Raw genomic sequence first — 27,921 nt, 5'->3', positions numbered from 1 at the left:
TGGAGATAGATTGTATGTGCATTTAGGACTGTGTATGTGCACTGCACACAGAAACACAAACCTACCTGTGGGTGCTCTGCTAATCAGCTGGACAGTAATCCCTCCTGAACTTCCAAAGGTCATTCTGACATCAAAGCCACACCCAGAAAATGTACCCTATCCCTGAGATAAAGGCTGCTCCGGCCAGGCAGGCAGCCTGGCTCTTAGTACACTTAAACTGCAGAGCTGCAAGTGGGGGTAGGTCCCAGACACAGCGCAAGCTGGGACTGGCCTGGGCTGCCTTTCCTAATCAACTAATTAAGTAGTTGATAAAAATTCTATCAACTTCTCAATTAGCCAGTTAACTGCATCTTATCATCCCTAATGCAAGCCTGGGTTTCCTTTTAGAAGATATGCTTTAGTTTCAACCACACATGACTGACCTAAATGCAGGAATCACTGGTTTATTGAATAGCCCATTATGTAGAAAAGGAACCAGACTGATCATGATTTTCCCTTCTGGATTTAAAAAAAAAAAAAAAAAAGAGAGAGAGATGAATCTACTACACCAATAAGTACACAAGTCAAATGCAATGGAACAGTTTCTTTTAAGAAAAAAAATTACATATAGAATACTATGAGTTGCACGCAGGCATTTTCAGTTGGAGCCATTGTGATAAAATGCAATTCAGCATTCAGCTTCTATTTGCATGTAACCTCCCCCTACCACTTAGAGACATGTGGTGCTTGAGGCTCCACAGCTGCCAAAACAGGTAATCTTAGAGTGTTGGTTCTTCAGTGTTGCCACTGTTCCCTGTAACTAAACAGGCTCCTAAACTGCAGCACTTTGCTGTGTGTAAAAAAGGTTTGGTCCTGAAGATAAAAGCTAAAATGAGGGAAGAGTGATTGTAATTTGCCTTCTTCTCTTCCATGTACTTTGTTCTTTTATGGTTAACACTGATTTCATAACACATCTGGCTCTTTCCTATCAGTGCTGCTCAGTTTAAGATTTCTGAGCAAGTAAGGTTGTTAGTTTAATCTTCCCATCCATTGAGGCAGTGAGGCAGGTTCCACAATCCATGGCTGTGCACCAGTCCACAGTGACCACTGGGGCTCTGTGTCCTCCCAGAGAGAGGCAGCTTTCCAGGATCTTCTCATTGCTGTTCAGCTGCAGCAGCGGTGGGGAAGACAGAACACAAGAACTTATTAAAAGCAGGTTTCTGCAGCAGAAGCAGCTTGTTCCAATGAGAATCTAAAGCCTGACATAAGCTCGGAACCCCAACAGGCATGTCGTTCAGTGGTGTGGGCTTTGGGCAGCCGCCAAATGGAGCCCCATGCAGATACAAAATTTGTATCTGCATCTCTACATCCATATTGGCAAAAATGAGCCACGGATATATCCACATCTGTGGATGCAGACACCCGCAGATATAGAACGGATATCTGCAGAGCTCTATAGATACGTAGAGCAGGGAAATGGTCATTTTTCTTCCTTATTTCACTTTAAACAGTAAAAGGAAATCCTTCTACATCCAGTAAACATGTGTACAGCAAAGAGGCAAAATTAGCAGTCAAAATGCAGTTTAGTCTGTGAGTTTGGCACTAAGATATTCTGAGCCTGTAGAAGTCTGTATCCCATCCAACACAGATCAGATTCTTCAAGAAAGGAAAACTATTTAAAATGGGGCTTTTGTAACCCAACAGCTCACCTGCGGTGTATCATTGCTGCTGCATATGCACCTGCAATGTCAGACTTATCAGTAAGCCCAGACTACACAGACAACCTGAACTAGAAGTTGGTGGTGGCCCTTATTAGCTCAAAGTACTAACAAATTCTTTCAGAAGGCTGGAATTTCAGCTCCTGGATAAGGAAGCTGGTTTGTTTCAGCCCAACCTCCCCCATGTCTCTCACACTTACCTTGTAGATGATGCCCCCAGTGGAGGAACAGGTCAGCATGTAGTTTCCCTCAGAGTCAAAAGCAAAAAGCCTTCCTCGCGGAAACTGGACTTGCTTATACCCGCTGTACCCCGAGAGCACGAAGGGGCCTGTGGCATCAGTGGGAAGGGCGTACTCAGACACTTTCGTGCCACTTTTGTGAATATTCCACTGAATAAACTAGGACAGCAAAAGAAGGGATAAAAGTCTCCAGTGAAAGAAATTCAGGCTATAGGTTATCTCAGAGCTAAGTACAGTTCAGAGAGTTTAAGACCAGAAGGAACCGTTATGATCTATTCTGATCTGCATGACACAGGACACAGAATCTGAGCCAGTCATCCCTGTATCGAGTCCCTCACTTTGGCTGAGCTGGAGCAGATCTTGTAAATGATACCCAAGTGATGAAGAGTCCGTTTCTCCCCACCCCAGAAAACTGTTCCAACAGGTAATGGCCATGACTGGACCCTGCCTGTCTCCTGGGGCTGTGCCGCCACAACAGGTGCACTCAGCATTACACAACAGAGGGAGCTGCTAGCAGGGTGCTCTCGGCTCTGGAACTTGCTCTCCCATCGCTCAGGCACCCCCCTAATGTGCTGACCCTCAGGGCGTGTTACAAGGCATAGTTTGGGCGGGGGAGTGCTGCTTCATGCAGGAGTTTGAGGCAGGGTCCATTTTCTCTTTGTTTTAGGTTAAACTGGCTATTACATGGTCCAGGCTACTGCTGGCCTCTTTGCTTATTGGTGGCTTTAAATAACTGGCATACTTAGTTCACGAGGGGCACCTTAGGCCTGGGCAGCCAATATCTTTAGTCTCATAGGGTACGTCTAGACTACATGGCTCTGTCGACGGAGCCATGTAGTCTAGATGTATCCATAAAGCCAAATACAGCAACTAAGTCACTTCCCAGCTTGGGGTCTCCCCTGGGTTAGCCTCCCCTGGGTTAGCCAGGCCATCACTGACCCAATCTCAATGAAAGGAATATTTGGGGAATAGGGGGAGAAGGCGGAAGCGCTCCTCACTGTGGAAGACATTGAGGTTTAGTGTGTGAAGATACCAGAACCAGACTAAGCTCCTCGGGACCAGGACTCTGTGATACCTTGTTACAGCCCTTGGCCCCTTCCATGTCTTCAACAAACTGGGATGAACAACTCTTCACCCACCCCTTCTCTCCAGCTGATCAGCTACTCCCTCCGCATCATGCCATTTATAACCCACCAGGAATTGCTCCCAGTGGGCATCAGAAGTAAGTGCGCCCCTTCCCCTCTCCCCGAACCTCCTTCTCCCTTGTGGACTGGCCTGCCTGCCAAGACAGGGAAAGGGCCCCGTGCACAATGGAAGAGCCCATCCACTCTTGCTGCGCAGGAAAGAACAGCGCTCCGTGCAAAGCCAACACAGCTGATGAGCAGGGAGAACAGTCTAGGCTCTGGCCACTGTCTTCCCACTGTGAGAATGCAGAACCTACCTTCCCATCTTCTCCTATGCTGTAAACTGTGTTTTCATCATAGCTGAATTCAACAGAGTAGACCTCCCCATCATGGGCCTTCCAGCTCAGAGCACACTCATGCTGCTGCATATCTGAGGGGAGAGCAATCACTGAACACACACAGGTGGGAATTGGAGAAGAGGCTCGTAAAATTGAAGACAGGGTGTCTCATGCCTTCCCTGTGCCCACCATGCAGCCTCCTAGTCTCCAGCCAGGCCAATTTTCCTTCCAGCCATTCTACCCCCAGGCTTCCACACATGGATTGTTCTCCTGCTATGCTCTGTCTCCAAACATACTTCCTCTGCCTTCACAGAGTCCATCCGTTGCTCAGAGCCCCACAAGATGAGGGAAGAGGCAGTCAATGGCAGCCCAATGGCTGCTCAAGGCAATCCCCTGTCCAGCAGTACAACATGCCAGGACAGCCTACCCACCAGTGTGTTATTTATGAAGCCAACGCTGCATTTTTCCTGGCAATCTTCTTATATGGGAAGACAGTTTCTAGCACAGAACATAGAGATCTTAAATGACTCCCCTTCAACTAGAACAAGGTCCTACCCTGGAGAACACTGTGGAGAGTGGAGGGGAAGTGGAACATGTAAAAAGCTAGAACTACCTCCTGTGGTGGGGGAGGCACAATAAGGAAAGCTGCAGAGAAGGCTACAACCTACCCCAACAGCCCACCTGGCTGTCTACACAAATGTATCACTAGATTAAAGACACTTGAGAGCATCAGATACAATTTTGCTTTCCTCTTTGAGTCCAGACTCATTAAGAGAGGGAAGCACATACGTCCTGCTTGTTTTAAACCTGCTACTTATTAATTTCATTTTGTGACCCCTGGTTCTTGTGCTATGGGAACAAGTAAATAACTTTTCCTTATTTACTTTCTCCACATCAGTCCTGATTTTATAGACCTCTATCTCCCCTGAGTCTCCTCTTTTCTAAACTGTAATAGAACTGGGACTTTTATCTCCCCTCATAGGGCAGCTGTTCCAAATCCCTAATCTTTTTTTTTTTTTTGCCCTTTTCTGAACTTTTCCCGCTGTCAAGATATAATAGAAGATCGTGTGTGCCAATGGCATGATGAAGAGCCACACTGAGCCAGAGAACAAGTGACCCATCAGAGATAGTAGAGAGCATTCAAAAGACTGGCACTTGCTCCTTTTAAACTGTCATTTTTGTTCTAGGATCCCCACTTCTGCTTAGAACAAGTGATGGCACTTCTCTCAGCATGCTAGTCTGCAGGCTTAGTTAGGCAAGTGCAAGTCCTATGCTTACACAGGAGAGAACTCTGAGCGGGGGGGAAGCGAGCTTCCATTTACAAGTACAGACCAAAGAGTTCAGACAGAGTGAGCAGCAAACAGCCAGCCGGAAGGGGAGAGAACAGCTCAGTTGGCCATATTCAACTTTGGCCCTGCTCCAGAGCCTGGGCTCACACCAGTGTTACCTTGGTGCTGTGTCTGGGGTAACTGCACTGCTGAAAGCGCCGCTCTCCAGATGGGCTATGCTGCGCTTTCGCCTGCTCTAAGGGGGGGCAGGAGGGAAAGGAGGATTCCACAGCATTTCAAGGAACAGCCAACTTCTCTCCACTAAATGCTGGTCATCGCACTGCCTTTGTGTCTCTCGTCATGCTGAGGAGCACTCTGGGAACTGTTCAGCTAGGAAAGGTGACACGGGAGCCAACGTGTCATCTGAGAACCGAAAGAATTCTTACCAAAGAGACGAATGATTCCATCTGCTGCTCCAGTGACTAACAGGTTGCCATTGTGGTTAAAGGCCGTGCAGTTTGTGGCAATGGGCTCTGGTTCAAGAGAAAACTGGAGCTAAAAGGTAAAGTCACCATTAGTGGATTTCACTCAGGGCACGTCCCTACAAACCTCTTCCATGGAGTAGGTACCCCCAAGGTCTCCAGTTTGTTCAGCCAGACTTCAGAGTGACCCCCCCATCTGGAATCCCACCCCCTCACTCTCACCCTACAGGTATTCCTGGGACCACCTCTGACTGCATCCTAGCACAACGGCTGCATTCATTAGGATGCTTTAGTTAACAGAGCCAACTGTCCAGCTTGGCTGATTCAGAGCTTTCTAGGTCAAGGCACCAATATCTGCCAGTTGCTAGCTGGGGAATCACCTCTGTCGGAGCATGGGCATAGCCTGCTCCAACTGGTCACAGGGACAGGACATCAGGGCCCATGAAACCCCTCTGAGTCGAAGCCTTCTAATTAGAAGCTAGGAAGCAGATAAGCCAGGAGAGCTATAATCCCTCTGGGAGGCTTCCCTTACCCAAATACATCGATAAAGGCACCCACATGCTACTGTGACAGGCACGCAGAAATAAAAGGAACACCACTTGGTACAGTGATCCCTTTGTGTCCAGTGTGACGACTGACCCAGCTGGCCAAGGCTGAGCATTCACAAGACTGGTTTGCTGAGCTCTCTCAGTCTCGATGCTAAGTGGAGAACATGAACCCTGAGCAGGTCCCTCACACCCTACCCACGGGCATAGTGATAGTGGAGCAACCCGCCACCGCTAAATATACCTCAGATTGGGACAACGGAGGCTGGAAAAAGCTACATTCAACCATGTAAGCCCACCCGAGGACTGGGGCGAGGAGAAAAACACTTCCCTGTTCCGAGTGAGCAGATTCAAGGAGTGAAGACATGAGACAATACCTGCTGCTTCATGGTTTTAGTGTCCCACAGAAGCAGCTTCCCTGGAACTTGGCTCACACCTCTGCCTCCAGTCTCAGGGGCTGCGAGGTCCAGCTGGCTGAGCAGGTTTGGCGCTGCAGCTGAGCAGACGAAGGAGGCACCACTTGGGCTGCATGCAAGGGATAGGATCCTGAAATATACAGCACCAGGAGTCAGCTTAGTCCCTCTGGGTAAGAAACCCGCAGAGGGAGACCAGAGTAGCCACCATTCCTAAGTTCTCCCCCTCACCCAGGTAAAAGTCGCTCCTGGAGAAGCCGCTCTGCAAGGCCTTCAGAGCAGCAGCAGCAGGGTTGGGGCCTGTGTCTCTCATGGCAATCTGACATGGCAGCCATACCATTCCCCCAAGCCAAGGCAATTCTTGCTGCTGGCAAAAGCAACCCATGCTGAGGGGGGTTGGTAAGGCTAACCAGCATGCACACACCTTCACACGCCTTCCGATTCTGCTCACCCACATTTCAGTGTGGGGCAGAACTCGATACTGTGCATGAAGACCGTGCATTAGAATGCTGTGCACTGGTCACAGCAGAATGGGGTGGCCCTCAGGGATCTGTGCTAGTTAAAGCCCAGAATGAGCTGCCTTATTGGGAGTAGAACAAAAGATGTCTGGATTACACTGACCACTGATGCTCTAGATTACAATAGGCATTCTTGCTCATCTGCTGCTAGATTAGACCACACACAGAATTGACTTGTCACTTCAATTCTGTGTCCATCTTCCCGACAAACATCTATGTGATGGCTCTGAGACAGGCCTGAGCAAAATATGGTTTGTGGGCTGCATCTGGCCCACAAAGCTACCGAATCCAGCCAGCGGAGAGCCCCAAGTAGGCTCTCCAGCTTGCCCCGCGCCCTATGCAGAAATGCGACTGCAGGGCTCTGTTTCTGTTTTAAAACTGGAGGGGAGGGGAGACGTTTTAGGAGCCACTCTGCCCCCAGCACATTCCCATTGGCCGGTATCTGACAGAAACCAGCCAATGGGAGCTGCTTGCTAGAATAACAGGCAGCTAAGAAGAATCACGCCCCCTCTCCTGGGCTCAGTTATTCACAAAGCACATAGCCAGGCAAGCAGGCAGGCAGGCAAACATTTTAAGCTCTGTAGGCAGGCAGGCTAGTTTGGCAGCTACTAAGTAAGTCCTGTGGCTGCAGCCTGCTTCTGGCACCCCAGCCCTTTTCTGCCCCAACTCTCTAAACTCCACCCCACTCAACATAACCAAACCCTCTGACCCCCTCTTACACCCATACCTCCTCCCAGATCTGGCACCCCAATCTCCTGCCCCAAATCACAATCCCCTCCTACCCCAGTTCACATCTCAAACCCCTGCACTCCAGTCCCCTGCCCTAGATCACTACCACCTGCTTTATCCCAACTCCCTCCCAGATTCCAGTCTCCCTTCTGCACCCCAGTCCCTTACCCTAAGCTCCCTTCTGCACCCAACCTCCATTCCAGACCCCGCACCTCCTCCATTACTAGCACACAAGAGTGCGGCCCTCAACCACTTTCCAGAAATCTTGGAGTGTCCCCCCTATCAAAAATTATTTCCCACCTCTGCTCTGAAACTTAATAAGCATCCTGAAAAAAAGACACTAGAGAATGAGAAGCAACTTGCTAGAAAAAAATAGCATGTAATAAATTAATCATCAGCATCAACCATTCCTGTTACACAGGGCAGTCGTTCACTCGGGACTGGACACTCCCTTCTGAAATCGGGGTTGGATAACAGAGTCATACGAATGCAGGAGAAACTATGAAAGCCCTTCTATTCTTCTATAGGCAGAGGAATGCATGAGCTTTTCACAGTTACCTGGGCATGTCTTCATCAATGTTAATTTCACAGAGATTCTTCTTGGCTTCGGTATCATAGAGACGAACTGTCCCAACCCCGCTGCCCAGCAATAGCTTGAAAGCAAGCAGAAGAGAAAGAAACAGAAGGTAAGGAACGGAGAATGAGTGCAGTAGCTCTGTCCCTGAATCACCACATCCCGTGGGAAGCATTCTTTTTAGAACACCCACATCTGACTACATATCAGTCCATCAGAAAGTATCCTATCCCCTTGCGAATGTTCCCAGGGGACTGGCTCTATTCCAAGGCAGTTTACTCTCAGAAAGCCCCTACAGGGTGGCATTTGTGGCCACTTGGAAACAGGACTAGGTCAGGATTCCGAAATGGAACAGGTCATCTTCCAGAAGCAGGACATACACTGCAAGGTGGGGTGTAGGGAAGATGACAAAATGGTATCAGATTAAGAGTAGAGATCTGGTGTTGGGCAAAAGCTGGCATGGAGACAAGCAGCATGAGTAGTCAAGCTTGCTGGATAAGAGCTAGGGAGATAAGGATACCTCTTTTTGTCCTGGGAAAGGAGATGTATCGGTTAAAATGGACCGAGTATATATACACATCAGCAGCATTAAAGGTTCTAGTAAGAAAATAGAACAATCATTTAGCTTTGGACTTTGTCTTTTCATACTGAATCCCACTGGATGCCAACTCATTGCTTAAATTAATTCTCGTAAGACCATAAGAACGGCCATACTGGGTCAGTCCAAAGGTCCACCTAGTCCAGTATCTCTCTCATCCTATTACCCAGCAGAATAAGGAGAACACTATTGCACAAGCCTGTGAAAAAGCTATTAGGCCTAGCCAATGGGGAAAGGGGATATCTGAATTAGCCAAAGCTATACAGCAATTCAGGAAACAGAAGCCAGCACCCAAACTTCCAGTCCTTTGGTCCCCCTACTGATGCAGGCAGTGCTGAACTTCTGCTCAGTTGCTCAGGATGTACACTCCCACTCTGCTCTCTGGCTCAGCTCTTAGAGGTTTCTCACCATCAGCCCCTAAATGGACAACTCCCTTCCACGGCCATAGATTTCAAGACCAGAAGGGATGTTTGTGATTTTCTCTTCTTACCTCCAGTATAACTCAGCCAGAGAACTGCCCCCAAGGCAATTCGTAGAGCAGAGCTTTCAGGAGAACATCCAATCTTGATTTAAAAGTTGCCAATGATGGAGACTCCACCATGGAAAATTGCTCCAATGGTTAGTTACTCTCATCATTAAAACTGTACACCATATTGCCAATCTGAATTTGTTTAGCTTCAGTTTCCAGCCATTGGATCATATTATACTTCCCACTGATAGATTGAAGAGCCTATTTTTAAATATTTTTCCCCTGACTAGAGTCCATAATTACAGTAGACTTCTGATAATCTGGCCTTTGGGACCTAGGTGGTGCCGGATTATCAGATATGCCAGAGCATCGGGAGGTACTCTGGCGGGGGGCTGTGATGGGTCTGCCGGGACCCGCACTGCATCCAGGAGGGTGGGCGTGGAACAGCACGGCGAGGGGCAAACCCTCCGCCGTTTTGCAGGAAGGCGGAGGAAGCCCCGCACCGCCACCGAGAGTTTCCGGGAGGGGAGCGGGCTCCCCACCCCGCAGACTGCAGTAGTTATCGCCGAGCAGAGGGGTGAGGGGCGGCGCTGCAGGACCAACCCGGCAGCACCCCAGCTGCTCTACTCCTCGCTTGTCCGCTGCTCATCAGTTTCAGCAGCAGCAGCGGACTTGGGGAAGTGTCTGAAACTGACAAGCAGCGGAAAAGCGGTGGAGCAGAGCAGCTGGGGTGCTGCCGGGTTGGTTCTGCAGTGCCACCCCTCACCCCCCTGCTCGGTGATAATTACTGCAATGTGGGGGGTGGGGAGCCCACTCCCCTCCCAGAAACTCTCAGCAGCGGTGCAGGGCTTCCCCCGCCTTCCTGCAAAATGGTGGAGGGTTTGCCCCTCGCCACGCCGTTCCCTGCCAGCAGCTCCAATTGTCCAGCTGGCCGGAGCACTTCCAGGTTCCAGTTGGTGCCGGACTATCGGGACTGCCGGACCATTGGATGCCGGACAGTTGGAGTTTTACTGTACCTACAAGTTACCCTTTAACCTTCTCTTTGTTAAGCTAAATAAGCTCAAATTGCACAATCACTTTCACAGCCTCTAATCATTCTTATGGCCCTTCTCTGAACCATCTCCAATTTATCAATAACCTTCTTGAATTGTCGGCATCAGAACTGGACACAGTATTCCAGCTGTGGTCACACCACTGCCACATACAGGGGTGACAATCTCTTCACTCCTACTTGAGATTCCCCTGTTTATGCATCCCAGGATCGCATTAGCCTTTTTGGTCACAGTGTCACACTAGGAACTCTCATTCAGTTGATTATTCCACAGCTCCCAAATCTTTTCCAGAGCCACTGCTCCCCAGCATAGAGTCACCAGTCCTATAAGCACGGTCTACATTCCCTGTTCCGACACATCTACATTGACATGTGACATTAGCTGGCTTTAATTTCAAATTCAGTTAGCACAGTGACCATATGATATATAGCAAAACCATGGGCAGGGATACGTACCCCCTATGTGTTAGGGATCAGTAGCAACTCAATAGTACACAAGTAAATATGCTACTCACCAGCCTGTCCCGTTTGGTTGCCCATTCTAAAGAAAGCAGCGGAGATTTGGAAATGGACGACGCTTTGGTCTGCATCATGGGATTAAAAGACCACACCTTGATGACCCCGTCTACGTCCAAGCTGGCCACCCTCCGCCCAGAGCAATCCACCCTATGCACAGAAGAAAACATCAACGAGCATTCTCCTTACGCTCACGGTTAGAAACGCCTCCCTCCAAACTCAGCTCAGCAGTCTTCCTTCGCTGGTGCAACATGCACCATTTTACTGCAGGTGCTCAGATGCTGGGATATCAGGCGCAGTACAAGGATCTGTACAGAGTTTGGCAGCATGATGCCCGTTTGTGATACTAGCCTGCTTTCCCATAGATTTAATTCTCCTGGGCATCACCGGTATCCCCCTTCCCCCCGTAGCAAAGGCACTGACACTTCACTAGTCACCATGGAATGCTACCTTTGGAGTAGCTTCTGCACCCCTCCCCAGGAGGAAATGACTCATCATATCTCCACCACACAAAAAGCGCCCCCCTACCTGCAGTGCATGATGGAGGAATGGTGCTCTCCATACTCCTCCTGGCTCAGGACAATGAACGGCTGCTCCTGTCCTCCAGCCTCGGTGCTGAATGCAGAAGTTTTGGTGAGGCTTTCTGACTGCTCAGTCTGCAGCTCGGGGGAAGGTTCTGCTTCCGTAGCACCCTTCTCCATCTTTTTCTCAACACTCTGGCCCTACAGAGAGGAAAGAAGCCTCAGAAGTACCACCAGGCAGCAGCATTAGGTTAAGTGACTCTCAGCCAACCTGACAAAGGAGAGACCCAAGGAGCTGCACGACGAGAGGCAGAGTGGCTAAAACCCTTTGGCAAGAACGAGGTGGCTCTTTTGGAGAGCACAACATTATCACAGTCACATGCACCCCTTTCCACGACTGCCCTGGGAAACGAGCCCGGCGCGCGTCAGGCAGCTGTTCTAAAAGGTGCTGGAGTCGTAGATTTAAACTGAGATTTTTTTCTAGCGAAAGCCTGTCAAAGTTGCAGATTAAGTGAAGTTTAAAATACCACTGCAGATATGTCCCCTCATGTTCCTCTTCGTGTCCAATTCTGTCCTGCTCCATGTTTATTAATTATCCAGATCACTGGTCTATTATTGTATGCAGGTTTGAATCAAGATTGCAGCCCCATTGTGGGAATGCATGAACACAATAGCAGCCTATACAGTAAACTGACAGACAGAGGGTAGGAGAAGGAGCATTACACCCATTTTACAGACAGGGAATGGCAGCATGGTGATTAACTGATCCACCTATATTCACACAGAAGGTCTGTGGCAGAGTCAGGAACTGAACAAAGGTATCATCCCACAAGGCCATCCTTCCTCTCATGACAAGAGCTTTAAGCACAAGAAATGGAAAGCAGCAGAGCTGGAGATACCTGGAGAGAGCACCGTGGCACTGCATTATCTGGAGAGGTCAAGAGATACAAAAGCAAGAGATACTATTGGCCTGCTTTGTGCAATGGGAGAGAATCAAATCCCATCTGCAGTCACAGGGTTGCAAAGAGCTTGTGAAACCGAAGTCTGAGAACTTTGCCTTACTCATATTTGTTGTTATCCTGGAAGGAAACACAGCTGAATGCCTGTGAAAAGGACGGCATCACCTTTTCTCTCTGCCCAGGCATATCCAGAACACGTTACACCTAAAGCAACAAGCTTCCCGAGAGCTAAACAAAGCCAGGGAAAATAGGAAGGCCAAAGAAAACTTGTTGAGAAGCCAGGGGAGGTCAGTTCTGCCAGCCTCACACTGGGGGCTGGATAATCTGGCCATGCCACTTCACACCCCAAAACGATGCCTGGGAGGACTGATAAGCACGGCTGTTCCTACCACATCTTTATAAGGGACCCTCAAGCCAGGGTCTCTGAGATAAACAAATACAAGAAGCAGCTGCTGTGATGAATGGGAGGGATATTACATCCCAGTCATTTAGCTAACTAAATTGCCTGTAAGGGTTAAAACCATAGACGGTGGGTTCTAGAAAGTCTCTGGGAATGCTAGGGAAGCAGGAGGTGTTGGCAGGAAGCCAGGAGAGCCACTGAAAACAGAGTGTAGGCAACCTGCCTACTCACTGCAAATCCACTCTTCTGGACAACTAACTCTTACATGTGAGGGCATCAAGCCTCTGCCTTTCTTCCCAGGAAAACCTGTCAAACTGTTCTCCATGGCCCAGGCTGTTACAGTGAAGAAAGAAATGGCACTTGAATCAGAGCTGTTGGCATCTCTGGGACAACACCACTTTTTAAAGATAGGGATTTTACTTCTGGCTGACAGCTCATACTAAGGTCTTGTCACTAGGTATCACTGTTGATAAAGTGAGATCAAAATGAAACATCATGTAGTTGTAGCTGAAGGGTTGAGGGCCACTGATGATGGCAGAGACAGAGGAAGGGGGAAGAGAGAAGTGACAGACTTCTAACTCCTGCTTAACACCCAGATCCCTCCTCGCTTCTGCAGAAATACTCTAAGAATGAGATTAGCACAATAACTGACCTTTCATACAATGATGGGGCATTAAAATATCAGGTTAGGGATTTTACAGAAACCTGTATCTGCCTTACGAAATTCTACTGCCCAGTGCAACTGAACAATTCCAAGACTATCTGTGATTCTTCCGAATACCTGGGAAGTTACTTTTGATAGAAGCTCCTTTCTTTCTTTCCCATGATCTTGCAGACGCCTCTGACGGTGCTGTACTAAGACAGGCTCATTTGCTGTCAGCCCAGTAAAGTGACTCTTTCCATCTTTGCAGCCTGTTGCTACCTCCTTTCCTTTGGTGCTCTGGAAGGAAATGAGAAAAAAATCCGTAAATCCTGAGTCCTGTTCATACCGGTGTCAAACCTTTGAACAAAGACCAAAATGGGAGGCAAAATCCCAGCCACACACAGAGCAATGCAGCTCTGGACTGACTGACTGCCATTCAGTCCCAGGATCCGGATGAGAACAAGATGGTAGTTCCAAGGAGGGCTTTTCTAGGTTCAAGGATAAGCCAAAATAGAGGAGGTGGCACAGGTTAACTCCCTGGCTGTTCAAGCACTGCCTTACAAAAAACCCACTGGGGAACTACCTGATGGTTTGATGGTTCCTTTTTCCCTAGCAGTATTCCGCCAGTCTGTGTTGGGGAGACTCCAGTTGTCATGGTTGGTCTAGAAGGACCCTTCTTACTCTGAGAGAGCAGAGAGGATAGGAAGCCCCCTCGAGACTGAAGAGAGTGTGTGGTGCTCCTCTGGCTGCGTGTCATATCACTGGTTTAAAAAATAAAAATAGTTACTTGGATGGGGTGAAACCAGTGCATCAAACTGGACAGAGATCGAATAACCAACACACATTGACTACACTGCTTCTAGTTTCCAAGACTGAGAGATCTGTTCCCAGGTGGCGGAAGCACCAGGCATTAATATTTGGTTTTTAAAAAACCTGCCATGGAAACATTCTCGACCCATGGGAGTTCATTCAGAGTTTTGCCAACAAACTAAAGCTGCAATTTAAAGACTCTGGGCCCATGTCAGGCTTCCATGGAAGCGGTCCTAGGGTGGGGGAAAACCTTTCAGAAGATTCCAATCAGGTAGTTAAGAGAGACTCTTGGAAATACTGAAGCTCAAGTTTTCAGAAGTGTCCACTAATCTTGGAAATCCAGACTTCATTAGCTCTGTCTGATGTTCAGTAGCTGTGAAATGTAGGCCTCAAATCGGGCACGGAAGGATAAGAGTTCAGGCCTAGTGTTCCAAAGGCCTCCACTCGCACACACCCTTGCCAGAGTCACAGCATTAAAAAGAGGAAGCCCACAATGCTGCTGCACCATTTACAAGTGTCTGACTTCAGAACCTTTGTAACCATAGCAGTGCTTCTAGTTAATCACACAACACTTCCATTCCGGCCATTCAACTCATTGAGCTTGCAGGCAGCAATTTCTGCATTTGGTCTCAACTCATAGTCTGTGTATTTGTTCTCAAGGAAAGACTGACCGTCATTTGAGCAGCGCAGTTAACAACGGCCACAGCTGCTGCCAGTTTTTCCCCATTTAGACACATAAAAGCAACACTGGGAAAATAGACATGCAACTGACGAAGTGGGTCTTTGCCCACGAAAGCTTATGCTCCTACACTTCAGTTAGTCTATAAGGTGCCACAGGACTCCTCACTGCTTTTGCAGATTCAGACTTTCCCCTTTGATACTGGGAAAATAGTGAAAATGTTTGCCCTTCTCTTTTCTTCAAATACAACTGAACTTTAAAACTTCCCATGTGGATCAGTACTCAATCCTCGGATAAAATTCTCTGGCCTGCATTTTGCAGGATGACAGACTATGTGATCGTAATGGTCTCCTATTGTGGTCTCAAAATCTATCAACTTGATAAGCTCCAAAAGGAAGATCTAAGCAGTTGAAAGCTCCTTTTCTGGACATGGACTCAAACCTATACAGGCTTTGTTTAGATCAATGCCAGCAGCATTAGAGATTTGCTCAACGCTGCAGTGCCTCAACTCAAATAAAGTTGTTAGGGAAAGTTCAAGTCCCAATAGTAGTAATAAATAGGTCGCCTGCCTAAATGCATGTTCCTATGACAATCTTTGTAAAATGCAAATCAAGTTTGAAGGCTCCACTTCACAAAAAATAAGAATTTAATTGAATACCCCTCAGTCCCACTAGACAATGTTTTGTCATCACTTGCATAGCCATCTTCTCCACTAGGTCTTACTGGTTTCAGATTGGGCAACAGGAACACATTTTAAAATGGGGTTTCTGGAGTCAGCTCATTAATCTGGTGGCTTTGAGTGCCACACAGCACCATGGAAGAGAGCCTTTTGCTCCTGTTAGCAAACACTGGGAGAACTGCAAGGCAGTGAAGTCACCCCCTTGCAACAGTGAAGTGTCTTAAGAACCGCCATACTGAATCACACTAAAAGGTCATCTAGCCCAGTATCCTGTCTTCCAACTGTGGCCAATGCCAGGTGCCCCAGAGGCAATTAACAGAACAGAGAATCATCAAGTGTTCCATCACTGGTTTCCCAGCCCCAGCTTCTGACAAACATATCTGCCCAACCTGGCTAATAACCATCAATGGACTTATCCTCAATGAATGTATCTGGCTTTTTTGAACTATGTTATAGTCTTGTCCTTCGTAACATCCTCTGGCAAGGAGTTCCACAGGTCAACTGTGTGTTGTGCAAAGAAATACTTCCTTTTCTTTGTTTTAAACCTGCTGCCTATTAATTTCATTGGGTGATCACTAGTTCTTGAGTTATGAGAAGGAGAAAATAATACACTTCTTACTCAACAGCAACCTGAGTCTCTCAGGAACAGCATTTTTAGGCAGGTGCCAAAGCTCTCCCCAGCTAATAAGATAGGTAGATGTGAGGCAGGAACTCTACCCCTTAGAGACTGCAGTCATGGTCCAACTAGGGATGTTACATTGAAATTAATAAGCTAATCGAATAGTCAATGCAATTTGCATCAACTATTCAATTAATCTATAAAGGAGCCTCGCCTTGGAGGTATAGCAACAGCAAAAGCAGAGGCAAAAGCAATACAGGGATCAATGGGCCAGTGAGGGACTGATTGAATCCCCCCACTGGCCCCTTGCTCCCCACCGCATTTCAAAGTACCAGCACCACATGGAGCCGGAGGCCAGCTGGGGACACCCCCGCTGACCCCAACTCAATGCAGTGTTGCCACTTTGAAACACCGAGTGGGGCTCCCCACGGCGTTTCAAAGCGGCAGCCGTGTGGAGCCGGAGTCAGCGGGGAATCTCCAGCTGACCCCGGCTCCATGCAGCGCTGCCGCTCTGAAGCCTCCCTTCCTATTCCTCCTTCCCCCCCCCCCATTTCTGCCTCTTTCTGATAGAGGCAACAAGGAGGGGGAAGTGACTAGTCGACTAGAGTATCGACTATCCGATAAGCTTTTGCTTATTGAATAGTCAATTACAGGCAGTCCCTGGGTTACGTACAAGATAGGGACTGTAGGTTTGTTCTTAAGTTGAATCTGTATGTAAGTCGGAACTGGCGTCCAGATTCAGCCGCTGCTGAAACTGATGGCCAGTTCCGACTTACATACAGAATCAACTTAAGAACCCCAAGCGTCCCCAAGTCAGCTGCTGCTGAAACTGATCAGCAGCTGATTCCAGGAAGCCCGGGGCAGAGCAACTCTGCCTCGGGCTTCCTGTAGTCAGCGCTGGTCAGTTTCAGCAGTGGCTAAATCAGGACGCCTGGGGCAGAGCAGCTGGGGTGCTGCTGGGTTGCTCCAGTAGCGCGGCTCCTCGGCGCTACTGGAGCAACCCAGCAGCACCCCATCTGCTCTGCCCCAGGCGTCCTGATTCAGCCGCTGCTGAAACTGACCAGCAGCGGCTGAATCAGGACGCCTGGGGCAGAGCAGCTGGGATGCTGCCGGGTTGATCCAGTAGCGCCCAGAGCGGCGCTGCGGGACCAACCGGCAGCGCCCCAGCTGCTCTGCCACAGGCGTCCGGAGAAAAGCCTAGTCTGCGGGGGGGGGGGGGGGGCGTACTAGCTGCGCCCCACCCCAGCAGACCAGGAAGACACTGGCAGCGGACCGAGACGCACCGCGGTCCCGCCGCCTGGGTCCTCCGCGGCTTTGCTCCCCGTCTCCCTGGTCTGCCAGAGACCAGCAGACCAGGGAGACGGGGAGCAAAGCCTCTGAGGACGCCAGCAGCGGGACAGCCGCGGGGCGTCTGGGCTGTCCCGCTGCCGGCTTCCCCCGAGGCTTTGCAAAGCCTCGGGAAAGCCGGCAGCGGAGCAGCCCAGGCGCGCCTGGGCTGCCTCGCTGCCCTAGCCCCCCCGTGGCTTTGCAAAGCCTCGGAGAAGCCGGCAGCGGAGCAGCCCAGGCACGCCTGGGCTGCCTCGCTGCCCGAGCCCCTCCGCGGCTTTGCTCCGCGGCTTCCTGGTCTGCAGACCAGGGAGACGCAGAGAAAGCCCCGGAGTACACGGGCGGCAGGACCGCGAGGTCCCGCAGTCCGTGTCCTCCGGGGCAGCCCCGTTCGTAACTGCGGATCCGACGTAAGTCGAGGACTGCCTGTAGTTGACTAGTCTTTCACATCCCTAGGTCCAACACAGCACAGTACCACTGATGTAAGATATGGTTTTGGACCACTACTATACAAGAGAGTCATTTTTATAATCTATGGACAGCATGGCTGCTCAAGTGGAAATGTCAAAGCTCTGACAGAGGATAATGAGCTCCCTCCAAAAGGGAAGAACAGCAGAAACAATCCATTGCGTCATACAATTCATTTCTGAGAGATGAAAACCAAACTACAAGGATTTCTATAAAAAAAAATCTCATCACTCCACACGGTAGGTGCTGAAAGGAGGGAAAGGGGCTCTCATCACAGCACCAAAGCACTAACAGAAGCTATCCTCTGCAGCTGTCTGACCCTACTGAGACACTCACAGCTCAGAGTCCCCCAGTCGGTCCATGTTGGCCACGTAAGCAGGCAATTTGTGGTGGACAACTGACTCTTCCTCCTCCTGCTGCTGCTGCTGCTGCTGCAGCTCCTCTTTCTTCATTCGGTAGGTCTCAGCTTGCAAGGCAAAAAGCTACAACAAGGGAACAGAGTGAGTTAGCTGAGGTTTCACTGGTTCCCCTCTGTGCCAATGTCACATGACATCAACACCACGCGCCACTTCTTAATCCAACAGCAACACCAGTAGGTTGTGGAAAAAAGAGTTGTTCTGACTGGCTCAATGTTGAATTATTCAGCGTGACAGGGAACAATCAGTGGTCTGTGCACATGAAATCACAGTCTGCTAAAACTCCTCACTCTTCTCCACAAGCAGTTGTTCTAGTGCCTTTTATCCCTCTGCGTGCACAAACTTAAAGCAGACTAGCTAGAGTGAAGCTGTACTTCAAGAGGTTTCTGGTTTTTCAGATAGAAGAGGGTCAGATAAAAATCATATTTAATTTCTCACCCATTAATAACATCCTAAGTGCCTGAAAATAAAGGGATTTTAGGAGTCAATTTTTCCTATCATGCTTTCTTATCAAGCACTTCACTCAGCATGGACAGTGAAAACAGTGACCCAGATTCACGGTAGATTTCAAAGAAAAGCTACCATTTATTCAGACCCTGCAAATCAATTCTTAAAAACATGATTTCACAACACATTTCATAGGTAACTGTCTCTTTCTTAATGTGAACTAATACCCCAAACCTGAAAGAAAAGGGTGAAAAACAGAATATGATTTTACCCGGTACAATTTGAAAGTTGACATTACTTCAAGCTGCAAACCCAATTAACGTGACAAAGATAAGACAGCTTAAGTTTGACTGAAAATAAAATCAAGATTGATATTTTTAAAAATTCATACTAATTGAAAAAGAACATCGTTATCACTCTCCACACATCCTCTTCATAGATTTCTAACAGCAAAGGTTTCCAGCTCTTGTACTGTACTTGCATTTGCCACTGTATATGGCAGATAATTTTTGACACTGCAGTTTAAGATGTTTGGCATCCTGAAAAATCTTAGGCAAACAAACACTGTACATCAGCTTTCAGAAAAAACAGGATAAGCATATCAGGAAGTGAAACATCTGATCATAAAGCTCTTGTGCAGCAGAGGGTAAAGTTGGAGCTTAAACTCCTATCTAGTGTTCCTTTAAAAAAAATTATTTACTACATTTGGGGAACCAGATTACACTAAAATCTTGTGACACAAGAAAGGTTCACTGGTTTAACTCAAGATGTGATTTTATATCAATTTTGTTACACTGGTGCAAAAAGCCATGTGGACTCTTATTTCAGTTTAAACTGGGCTTCTTTCAGTTTCACTTAAATAGGCTGCAAATAGGTTTCGGTTAATCCAAAAGAAGGCATTCTTAAACCAACATAACAGTATTTAGATAAGGGCTAGTAATGGATTAACAAAGCACAAAAAATATGTGCAACTTTCTCAGACAAAGCCAAAGTAAATTTTTTGAAAGAGAAAACATTGTCAACAAGAAGCAAAGTTAAACTGAAGTGATGATAAAACGGGAGCAACAAGAGTCCATTATCCCACCTCAAAATAATGCATTCACATATCTGATTTTGACATTTTATTAAATTCAACACACCCCACAGACCTTTTGACGCAAAATTTCATTTTCTTCCTGTATGACAGCACTCCTCTGACATTCGGCATCAAAGTTCAAGATTACTGGGACAGGTGAGGAAGGTTAAAGAGAAACCCAAGACAACAGTATTTGCACATCCTGTTTAGCCAAGCTATTTCCACATAAGTTAATGCATAGAACTCATGTGGCTTTTTTGCCTTTCAGGGCAAGTGGTAGACAGAGCAAATCAGTCTAGTCCTTGGAAGAAGCCATGGGTAGCTAGGAACATAGGTAAAGTCATGACTTGTTAGTGGGCTTGTGGCCTATTGAACTAAACCTACTTCATAGTTATCACTTTGGGGATCTACAAGTGTTTTAACAGACATTAAATTAATCCTCACAAACTCTATGCAAGGTAGAAGTATGATTCCTATTTTTAGGTGAGAAACAGAGACCCACAGAGGGTAAGTGACTTTCACTGGCTCAGACCAGTGTATGACAGCTAGAAACAGAAGCCAGCTCTCCCAACACTGGCACAAGGCAAATCTTGCCATCATCCTGTGAAGGTGGACTGGGAATTAGTAACTTGTGAACTGTATCTACCTTCTCCTCCCTGATGCTTAGCTTTTCTTGACAATATAGAGATGCCAGGCCAAGATCTATCCCAAAAGGCATTTCTAGCTGGGTTATGAGCAAAGAATTAATCTTTGTCCACCTACTCTTTTGTTCAGAGTCTTAATTCTATACCCATGGGCCCCAACATGTTATAAGAATTTCAGTGATCTCTTTCCAGACTCAGGCTGTCTCCTGGAACAATTTAAAGGTAGATATTTGCTTGGAATAGTCTTAAAATGATAGTCAAGAGTGGTTTCTAATTAAACTCCTCAGTCCTGCAGCCTGTTCTCTATCCCTCTACAGAAGTGTTATGAAAAAGACATACTGTTAATGTATAAACTGAAAGGTGACTTACAAGAACAAGTATTTAATATCTCAACTATCATTTTTTATTTCTGTGTTCAACTGCCCTCAGCCTGACCGTGACACAGTCTTCTTCACAAGGAAAAGGAGCAGATGAAATTTTCAAAGAAAACCAAAGTCACATGGGCACTGGGCTGCACCCTTTCCAGTGAGCCATCATGCGTCACCTTGCAGCAGCGTCAGGTGCCGGTGGTCCAGAAAGCAAGGAAAAGGGCTCAAGAACAAAACGTGCATATTACAGTAATTCTGGGGTCACTACACTCCAGATACTAAAACTGGACTCATCTCTGCCCTGACTCAGTTTGGCCCTGTAAGCATAACATCTTCTCATATAAAATCATTTTGGTTATTAAACAATCAATTATCTCACCGACATCCACTGATCACCAAAGATCCAGATTTATTATTGAGCCTCAAGTCTTAGCAACAGTCTTAAGGCAGCACTTAATCTTATTTGATACCATTAGATTCTTGGCAGTGTTGCTGCAGTAAGTAGAACATCACGTGTACCCATTTGAAGGGGTACATGAGACTTAGCTCTATAATGGCAAGTATTCTTTTGAAACAAAGGATATGCATGCACTGAAATAAGACGCTAAGAAAGTTGTGCAGAGACACGATGAACGTGTCTGCCCACTGTCGTGAGAAATACGTGGCAAAGGTGGGGTTTGAATCTGCGTTGGTGAGGAATGGCAGAACAAACCAATCCTTCCACTCCACTTGGTTCTGGAGTTCTGATGCTTGCTTGAGAAAGAACTCCTGAGCCTTGTCATTCCGGCCTGTCTGAAACATACAAAGCAAAGTGTGACCTGAGTTTTACCACTTTCTGTTACAAGAAATCCAAAATATAGTTACCCTGAGTTCAGAATAGAGAGCAAAACAATATACCCAACCCGCCCCATCAAACGGAGTAGCAGAAAAGTGACTTAACACAAATCAAAATGGAAACTGTCATACCTAAAGAATCCCAAATCCATTCACTAAAAAATGCAACATAATGCACTGAATCAAATGTCCTTTGCACAATCCCTAAGGCCTTTCCTACATGTGGCTGGGTTCACACCTGTTTAATTAAATTGCCAATGCAGCTTGTGTGTTTACACACGGTCTAATGCTTTCAGCTCTTGAGGCAAAGAAGAGCATGCCACAAGTTTCTCAGTACCTACAGCTAATGGACTGGAAAGTGACTCCCATTCAGGGCTCCTTCACCTATAGTGAAGGGTGGTGCTATAACATGTATCCAGAGCAAGAGGTTGGAATATGAGAGAAGAGGTCTTCCAAAGAGTTTGCTGATGGTTCTGACATTGCAGCCACCATCCATTTAGCATAATGACAAGGCTCCTCATGCTCAAGTGACAAAGTTCTTGGTGGTGTCGGGTGGAGTCACAGGGGAAGTGTGAAAAAAGCACCCAGATATTATACTGATGGGTGCCACAGAGATGCTTGCAATGAATAAAACCAACCCGTCTACATACTTACTGTCTCATTACTAACTCACTCAACCCCTCCACAATTAGAGCCAAAACACAAAGGCCTCTATGGGTGTGTCTACACAGCGAAGTTATTTTGGAATAACAGCCGTTATTCCAAAATAACGATACTAGAGTCTACACAGCAATTCCATTATTTAGAAATAATTTCGAAATAACAGATGGCTTATTCCGACTTCTGTAGACCTCATTCTACGAAGACTAACGCCTATTCCAAAATAGTTATTTCGGAACAGGGGCTGTATAGATGCTCCACTTCTGCTATTTTGAAATAGAATGACCCTGGTGAAGGGCTAAGTTATTCCTCCTGGGGCTCTAAATTGAGATAGCACATCTCCATTAGGGAAGCCTGCCTCAGCTTAATTTTGAGGCTTCCCTGCAGTGTACATGTGCTATTTCAAAATAAGCTATTTTGGAATAACTATTCCAGAATAGTTTATTCCGAAATAACTGGGCAGTGTAAATGTAGCCTAAATGATGAGGCCAACTATGGTAATTATCCCTTTTATTTGACATGAACACCACGTAAGCAGAGTTTTAAAAACAAACGGAATAATATGTACCTGAACAGTGTAGACGAGGTAGTAGCGGAACAAACTGGTTTTCAGCTTATTCACCGTAGGCCGATACACATCCTCCAAACGACTGAAAAGGCGCCGGTCAAGATAATTCCAGTAATCCCGAAGGGCAGGCAGATCATAACTCTGAATGAACTGCTGCAGCTGTTCCACTATTTTATCCACCTGATAAGGAAATGGGGAACCAAAAAAGTCCAGTTGTTAGTTTCGGTCACATGACAGTTTCACTTACACAAGAATATCCAGAGCTTGATGCTGGAGAGTTAACCACAAAAGTAAAGTTAGAATATTTTCCATATCTATTTAAGTCAGTAAATAAATAAATGGTTTAAATTCTATAGTAATATTTTCCAATCAAGAGAACCTTTCCATTGGCAGTCTCCCTTTTTTTTAAACTCTTCTTCAATCTAAGTTTGGGTCAAACTGACATTTTGTAAACACACGCTTTTCTAAAACCTATGGACCAGCAGAAATGTTCCTACTTTTTTAAAATGTAATTAATAATGTTTTTAAATAAAAATATTACCCTATAGTTTGAAACCCAAACTTGAAAATGAAACTAACTTTATTTAACCAAGATAAGAAAAATGGAAAAGGTTAGCAAAGAGCATCATATCAAGTACAGGCAGTCCCCGACTTACGCGGATCCGACTTATGTCGGATCCGCACTTACGAACGGAGCTTTCTCGCCCCGGAAGTCGGGGCGAGAAAGCCCCATTCGTAAGCTGCTCCGGTGCCCCTGGTCTGCTGGAGACTGTCTCCAGCAGACCAGGGGCACCGGGCGGGTTCCCGCGCTTCTGAGGCTTTGCCAGAGCAAAGCCTCAGAAGCGCGGGAACCGCTGCTGCTGCCCCTTGAGACCCGGTGCCTGTGGTCTGCTGGGGACGGTCCCCAGCAGACCACAGGCACCCGGACTGAAGCCGCAGCCGCGGGGGGGTCCCGCGCCTCTGAGGCTTTGCCAGAGCAAAGCCTCAGAGGCGCGGGGAACCGCCGCTGCTGCCGCTTTGACCCAGACTGGAGCGGTAGCAGCGGCGGTTCCCAGCACGGCTGCGGCTTCAGTCCGGGTGCCTGTGGTCTGCTGGGGGCCATCCCCAGCAGACCACAGGCACCCAGACTGAAGCCGCAGCCGTGGCGGGGTCCCTGCCTCTGAGGCTTTGCCAGAGCAAAGCCTCAGAGGCGCGGCACCCCGCTGCCGCTGCGGCTCTGCTCCCCGTGTCCCTGGTCTGCTGGGGGGGGGGGCGCAGCTAGTGTGCTCCCCCCCCCCCCCCCAGCAGACCAGGCTTTTGTTTTGGACTCTGGGGCAGAGCAGCTGGGGCGCTGCCGATTGGTCCTGCAGCGCCCGTGGGCACTACTGGACCAACCCGGCAGCACCCCAGCTGCTCTGCCCCAGGTCCTGATTCAGCCGCTGCTGGTCAGTTTCAGCAGCGGCTGAATCAGGACGTCTGGGGCAGAGCAGATGGGGTGCTGCTGGGTTGGTCCAGTAGCACCCCAGCTGCTCTGCCCCAGGCGTCCCCAAGTCAGCTTCTGCTGAAATTGACCAGCGCTGACTACAGGAAGCCCGAGGCAGAGTTGCTCTGCCCCGGCCTTCCTGGAATCAGCTGCTGATCAGTTTCAGCAGCAGCTGACTTGGGGACGCCTGGGGTTCTTAAGTTGATTCTGTATGTAAGTCAGAACTGGCGGTCAGTTTCAGCAGTGTCTGAATCTGGACGCCAGTTCCGACTTACATACAGATTCAACTTAAGAACAAACCTACAGTCCCTATCTTGTACGTAACCCGGGGACTGCCTGTAAGCCATATTATAACCTTCTTTCACTTTCAAATAATCTAACAGAGGTCTCCAAACTGTGGGGCACACAGCCTGAGGGCAGCCAGTAGGAATGTTCATGGGCTCACAGAAGGAGCACCACCCAGCCCCACTCTATCCCGTTTTGGGTCTTGATCATGGTTCAGCCTCCAGCTCCTGACCCTAGCTCTGCTCCTGGCCCCATTCTAGCTCCTGAACATGACTCCTGGGGAGAGGGAAGGAAGGGCATGGACAGATTCATCCTTTCTTGCCTGTAAGACAAACAGAAAACATTTGTGGACCACTAACTTAGCATATTAGCAACAGATGCACAGAAGCTTATTTGTTTACAGCGCAGGAGCCTTATGTTGACTGTCCCTTTTAAATCGTTTTTGACACTTGAATGGCATGGAACAATGATGTAGAAGCAGGATTTCAGTGTGCCAATTTCTGATGGCCAACATGAGACTCAGAAAAAAAAAAAAGAGATTCTATGCTGGTTACAAAAACAATAAATTGAAACTGCTTAAAATCTTGTTTACTTTTCACCATCAGATATTATCACTTTATTTTTTGCACCTTTTTTGCAAATCAGTGACTTTCTGGGCCTTATGCTTGGATTTCAGATATACTGCAGGAGGTTTTCATTTTATTCAATAAGATTATTATACATGGCTGTGCAGTTGGTGGCAGAGAAAGTTTGCCATCTATAAAATATCTAGATATAGGCTCCGAACAAGGTTACAGTATCATTTATTCCTTGGGCAAACAAAGATGCGCTCACTGGAATTCACAGAAAATGAATCCTGTGGATCATAGTGAGACTGAATCCAATATTTTGTTTTCAGAGATCATAAGTTCTGTATAATTCTATATAAGTATATATAGTGTCTATCTAATGCTTAAAGCTTCCAAATTGTTCATATAAAATAATCTGTTAAAAGCTCATGAACAAGAGTGGCTTAAGTCAAAGTTGTTGATTCCCCTCCAGATCTTTCTGCCCTTACATGATGAGGTTGCCTACAATAGGGACTGGACTCACTGATCCAGGAAGTCCATTCCAATGCTATATCCTTTGTCATATTAATACCATATTCAACTACAGCTCACTTTGAAGCTATGAGCTAGCTAGCAGTTAGTTCATAAACAGATGATAAAGTGACGGGTGGAAGGGGGGCATATATGTACTACCTGCATGCAAATTAAATTATGTAGATTACAAAGCATTTATTAGGAACTGCAGATTTTCTTTCAATTGCAATATAAGGATCATAATAACAACTGCATTTCTTATAGCTGCTTTCACAGAATATTGCATTCTGCATAGGGTTCATGCTCTGCAATACAGACAGACGTCCACAGCTTTCTAGGAAACTCTGCCCTATGTTCATGACAAATGGCAACGGCAATCCATAAATCTTACACCTCTAGTCTAGGTTACTGTAAATTATTGTGTCTCAGAATTAATGTGTCAATAATGAAGAAGCCACAGGAGGGACAAAATGTGGCTGCCCACCTCCTCAGCGAGACAGACAACCACTAGCTTGTAAGTTTCATCCTCTGATCCCACCTCTGGCTCCCAATTCACTCCTGTTGCCGTTCAAAGCCTTGGTCTTTAAAGCTCTGCAAAGGTCGGACCTCGGCACATAAACAACCTTATTTCCTCCACTGACCTGCTAACAGTTGCTCCTCTCTAGAACAAGAGAGTTTACACAACCCCAATTGACACACATGGTAGCTGGAGATAGCATTATCAGATGAGAGAAATAAGCTATGTAGGAATAAGCTTCCAGAGGAAGTAAGGCTAAACTAGAATCCAGCAACTTTCAGGGTACATTGCAATTGCAATACCCTCCTTTTTTAGGGGACTAGAGAGATGGTGTGGGTGATGTACTGTCTGTTACTGGACTAACATATATTGCTTTGTCCACACTTTCAGTGCTGTGTTGCCTCTGTAGTGCTTACAGAAGATGCCAATGGAAGTGCTTCTCCTATCAGCATATGACCTCCACCTCCCTAGAGTAGCTTGTTCACATAGTGCTGTCTACACCGGGATTAGTTTGGTATAATTATGCCACTGAGTGACACAGTTATACCAACATAAATTGGTAGTGAAGACCAAACCAAACAAAAGCTTTTGAGCTTACACAGAGCTCTTCTTCGCCTCTGGGAAACATACTCAGGCTATGTCTGCACTAGCAACCCTGGCAGCACCGCTGTACCAATGCAGCTGCACTCCTGTAAGGTCTCCCATGTAGCCAGTCTATGCCAATGGGAGAGAGCTCTCCCCACAACCTCCAACGAGTGGTGCTAGCTAAGTTGGCAGGAGAGCATCTCTGGCTGACACAGCACTGTCCACACCAGCACTTCTGTTAGTGTAACATGTCATTCAGGGGGTTGTTTTTATCACAACCCTGAGCAACATAAGTTACAGCAACAGAAGTGCTAGTGTACACATACTCAAGAGTGTCACTACTAAATGCATAGCTGGAACAGAATTTAGCATAAGTAATTAACACATATTAATTAACACCGTTAAAGGTGAAGTGGCCTGTTTTGGTCACCCCTCTTTAAGGAAACATTTCCACTACAATCAGCAACACAGTTACAGAAGTTACTCCTTAAACAGAGAGTCTCTCCTACCAAGGAGTAAAGAAAAGTAGAAGACTCCACTAAGTCCACTAGGGATCTCATTAGGCAGCTGTAGCATCTCAGGGAAGCACAAAGATACAGGAACAGATGCTGGAAACTCTAAACAGAGATAATGCCCTCCCAACACTAAAATCCCCAGGTACCTCAATCCCACAACAGCACCAAACAGTCAATAGCCTGGCCCGACTGTTACACAAGGAACTCAGCTGTGCCCATCCCCTCGTCCCTCACATGCCCGCACCCCACACCCATCTCATGTGCTCATTACAGAGCACAAATGACTAAGCCTACAACACTTATTTATTACAAAGCAACTAACCCCACACCAAACCCAGAGGGTCCAGCACAGAGTGTGTTGGGTGTCCCGCATTCAGGAGCTAGGGGCTCTCCCCCTGCCCCCCAGCACATTCCTCCCCCCACTCCATCCCACCCCACTCCCAGGTACCAACCCCTTTCCCGTCCCCCACTTCAGCCCCCGCCAGCAACCTCATTCCCTCCCTTCCAGCCCCCCACCAGCACCGCACCCCCAGGCACCGGCTTCAGCCTTCCCACCCCGGCCCGCCAGGCGGCCTCACCCGGAAGCCCTTCTCCCTGTCCGCCTTGATCTCCGCATCCAGCTGCTTCAAGGCGCCGGTGAAGCCGCGGAAGAGCAGATACTCCCGCACCAGCTCGTCCGTGCGCTCAGTCGCCGCCGCCATCGGCCCGCGCCCCGGCAGCCAGGCCCGGCGCCCAGGAGCCAGCCCCGCTGCAGCGAGCCGGCGGCCTCGGCCTACGCGGCCCCGCCCCCCCGAGAGT

At 47.6% G+C, this 27,921-nt stretch overlaps 1 protein-coding gene across 2 annotated transcripts; it reads right to left on the bottom strand.

The window, feature by feature from the left end:
- Positions 1-568: 568 nt before the first annotated feature.
- On the bottom strand, positions 569-27,921 carry WDR91 (WD repeat domain 91). Of its 2 annotated transcripts, XM_075934418.1 has the most exons (15): positions 27,702-27,921; positions 22,678-22,857; positions 21,200-21,407; positions 19,677-19,759; positions 18,002-18,147; positions 13,668-13,845; positions 13,223-13,381; positions 11,090-11,283; positions 10,561-10,711; positions 7,912-8,006; positions 6,071-6,239; positions 5,113-5,221; positions 3,378-3,490; positions 1,898-2,095; positions 569-1,147 (listed from the first exon to the last, which is right to left on the bottom strand). In XM_075934418.1, exons 1-15 carry the CDS (start codon positions 27,822-27,824, stop codon positions 983-985), a joined length of 2,271 nt encoding a protein of 756 aa, XP_075790533.1. In that variant the 5' UTR covers positions 27,825-27,921; the 3' UTR covers positions 569-982. The 2 variants fall into 2 exon arrangements, with proteins under 2 accessions (XP_075790533.1, XP_025041817.2); XM_025186032.2 differs by lacking the exons at positions 21,200-21,407; positions 22,678-22,857; positions 27,702-27,921 and having other exon boundaries at positions 19,668-21,039.

This window comes from Pelodiscus sinensis, chromosome 1, assembly GCF_049634645.1.
Source record: "Pelodiscus sinensis isolate JC-2024 chromosome 1, ASM4963464v1, whole genome shotgun sequence".
NCBI lineage: Eukaryota > Metazoa > Chordata > Testudines > Trionychidae > Pelodiscus > Pelodiscus sinensis.
Note: the sequence above shows the minus strand (reverse complement) of the source record. Positions and strands in the feature narration are given on the sequence as shown.

Coding starts and splice junctions, on each gene's coding strand:
- WDR91 (XM_075934418.1), bottom strand. CDS start 27,824: ATGGCGGCGGCGACTGAGCGCACGGACGAGCTGGTGCGGGAGTATCTG. Junction 13,846..18,001: donor CGACTGGGGGACTCTGAGCT/GTGAGTGTCTCA, acceptor TTTTTAAACCAG/TGATATGACACGCAGCCAGA. Junction 2,096..3,377: donor GCATAGGAGAAGATGGGAAG/GTAGGTTCTGCA, acceptor TTGCTGTCCTAG/TTTATTCAGTGGAATATTCA.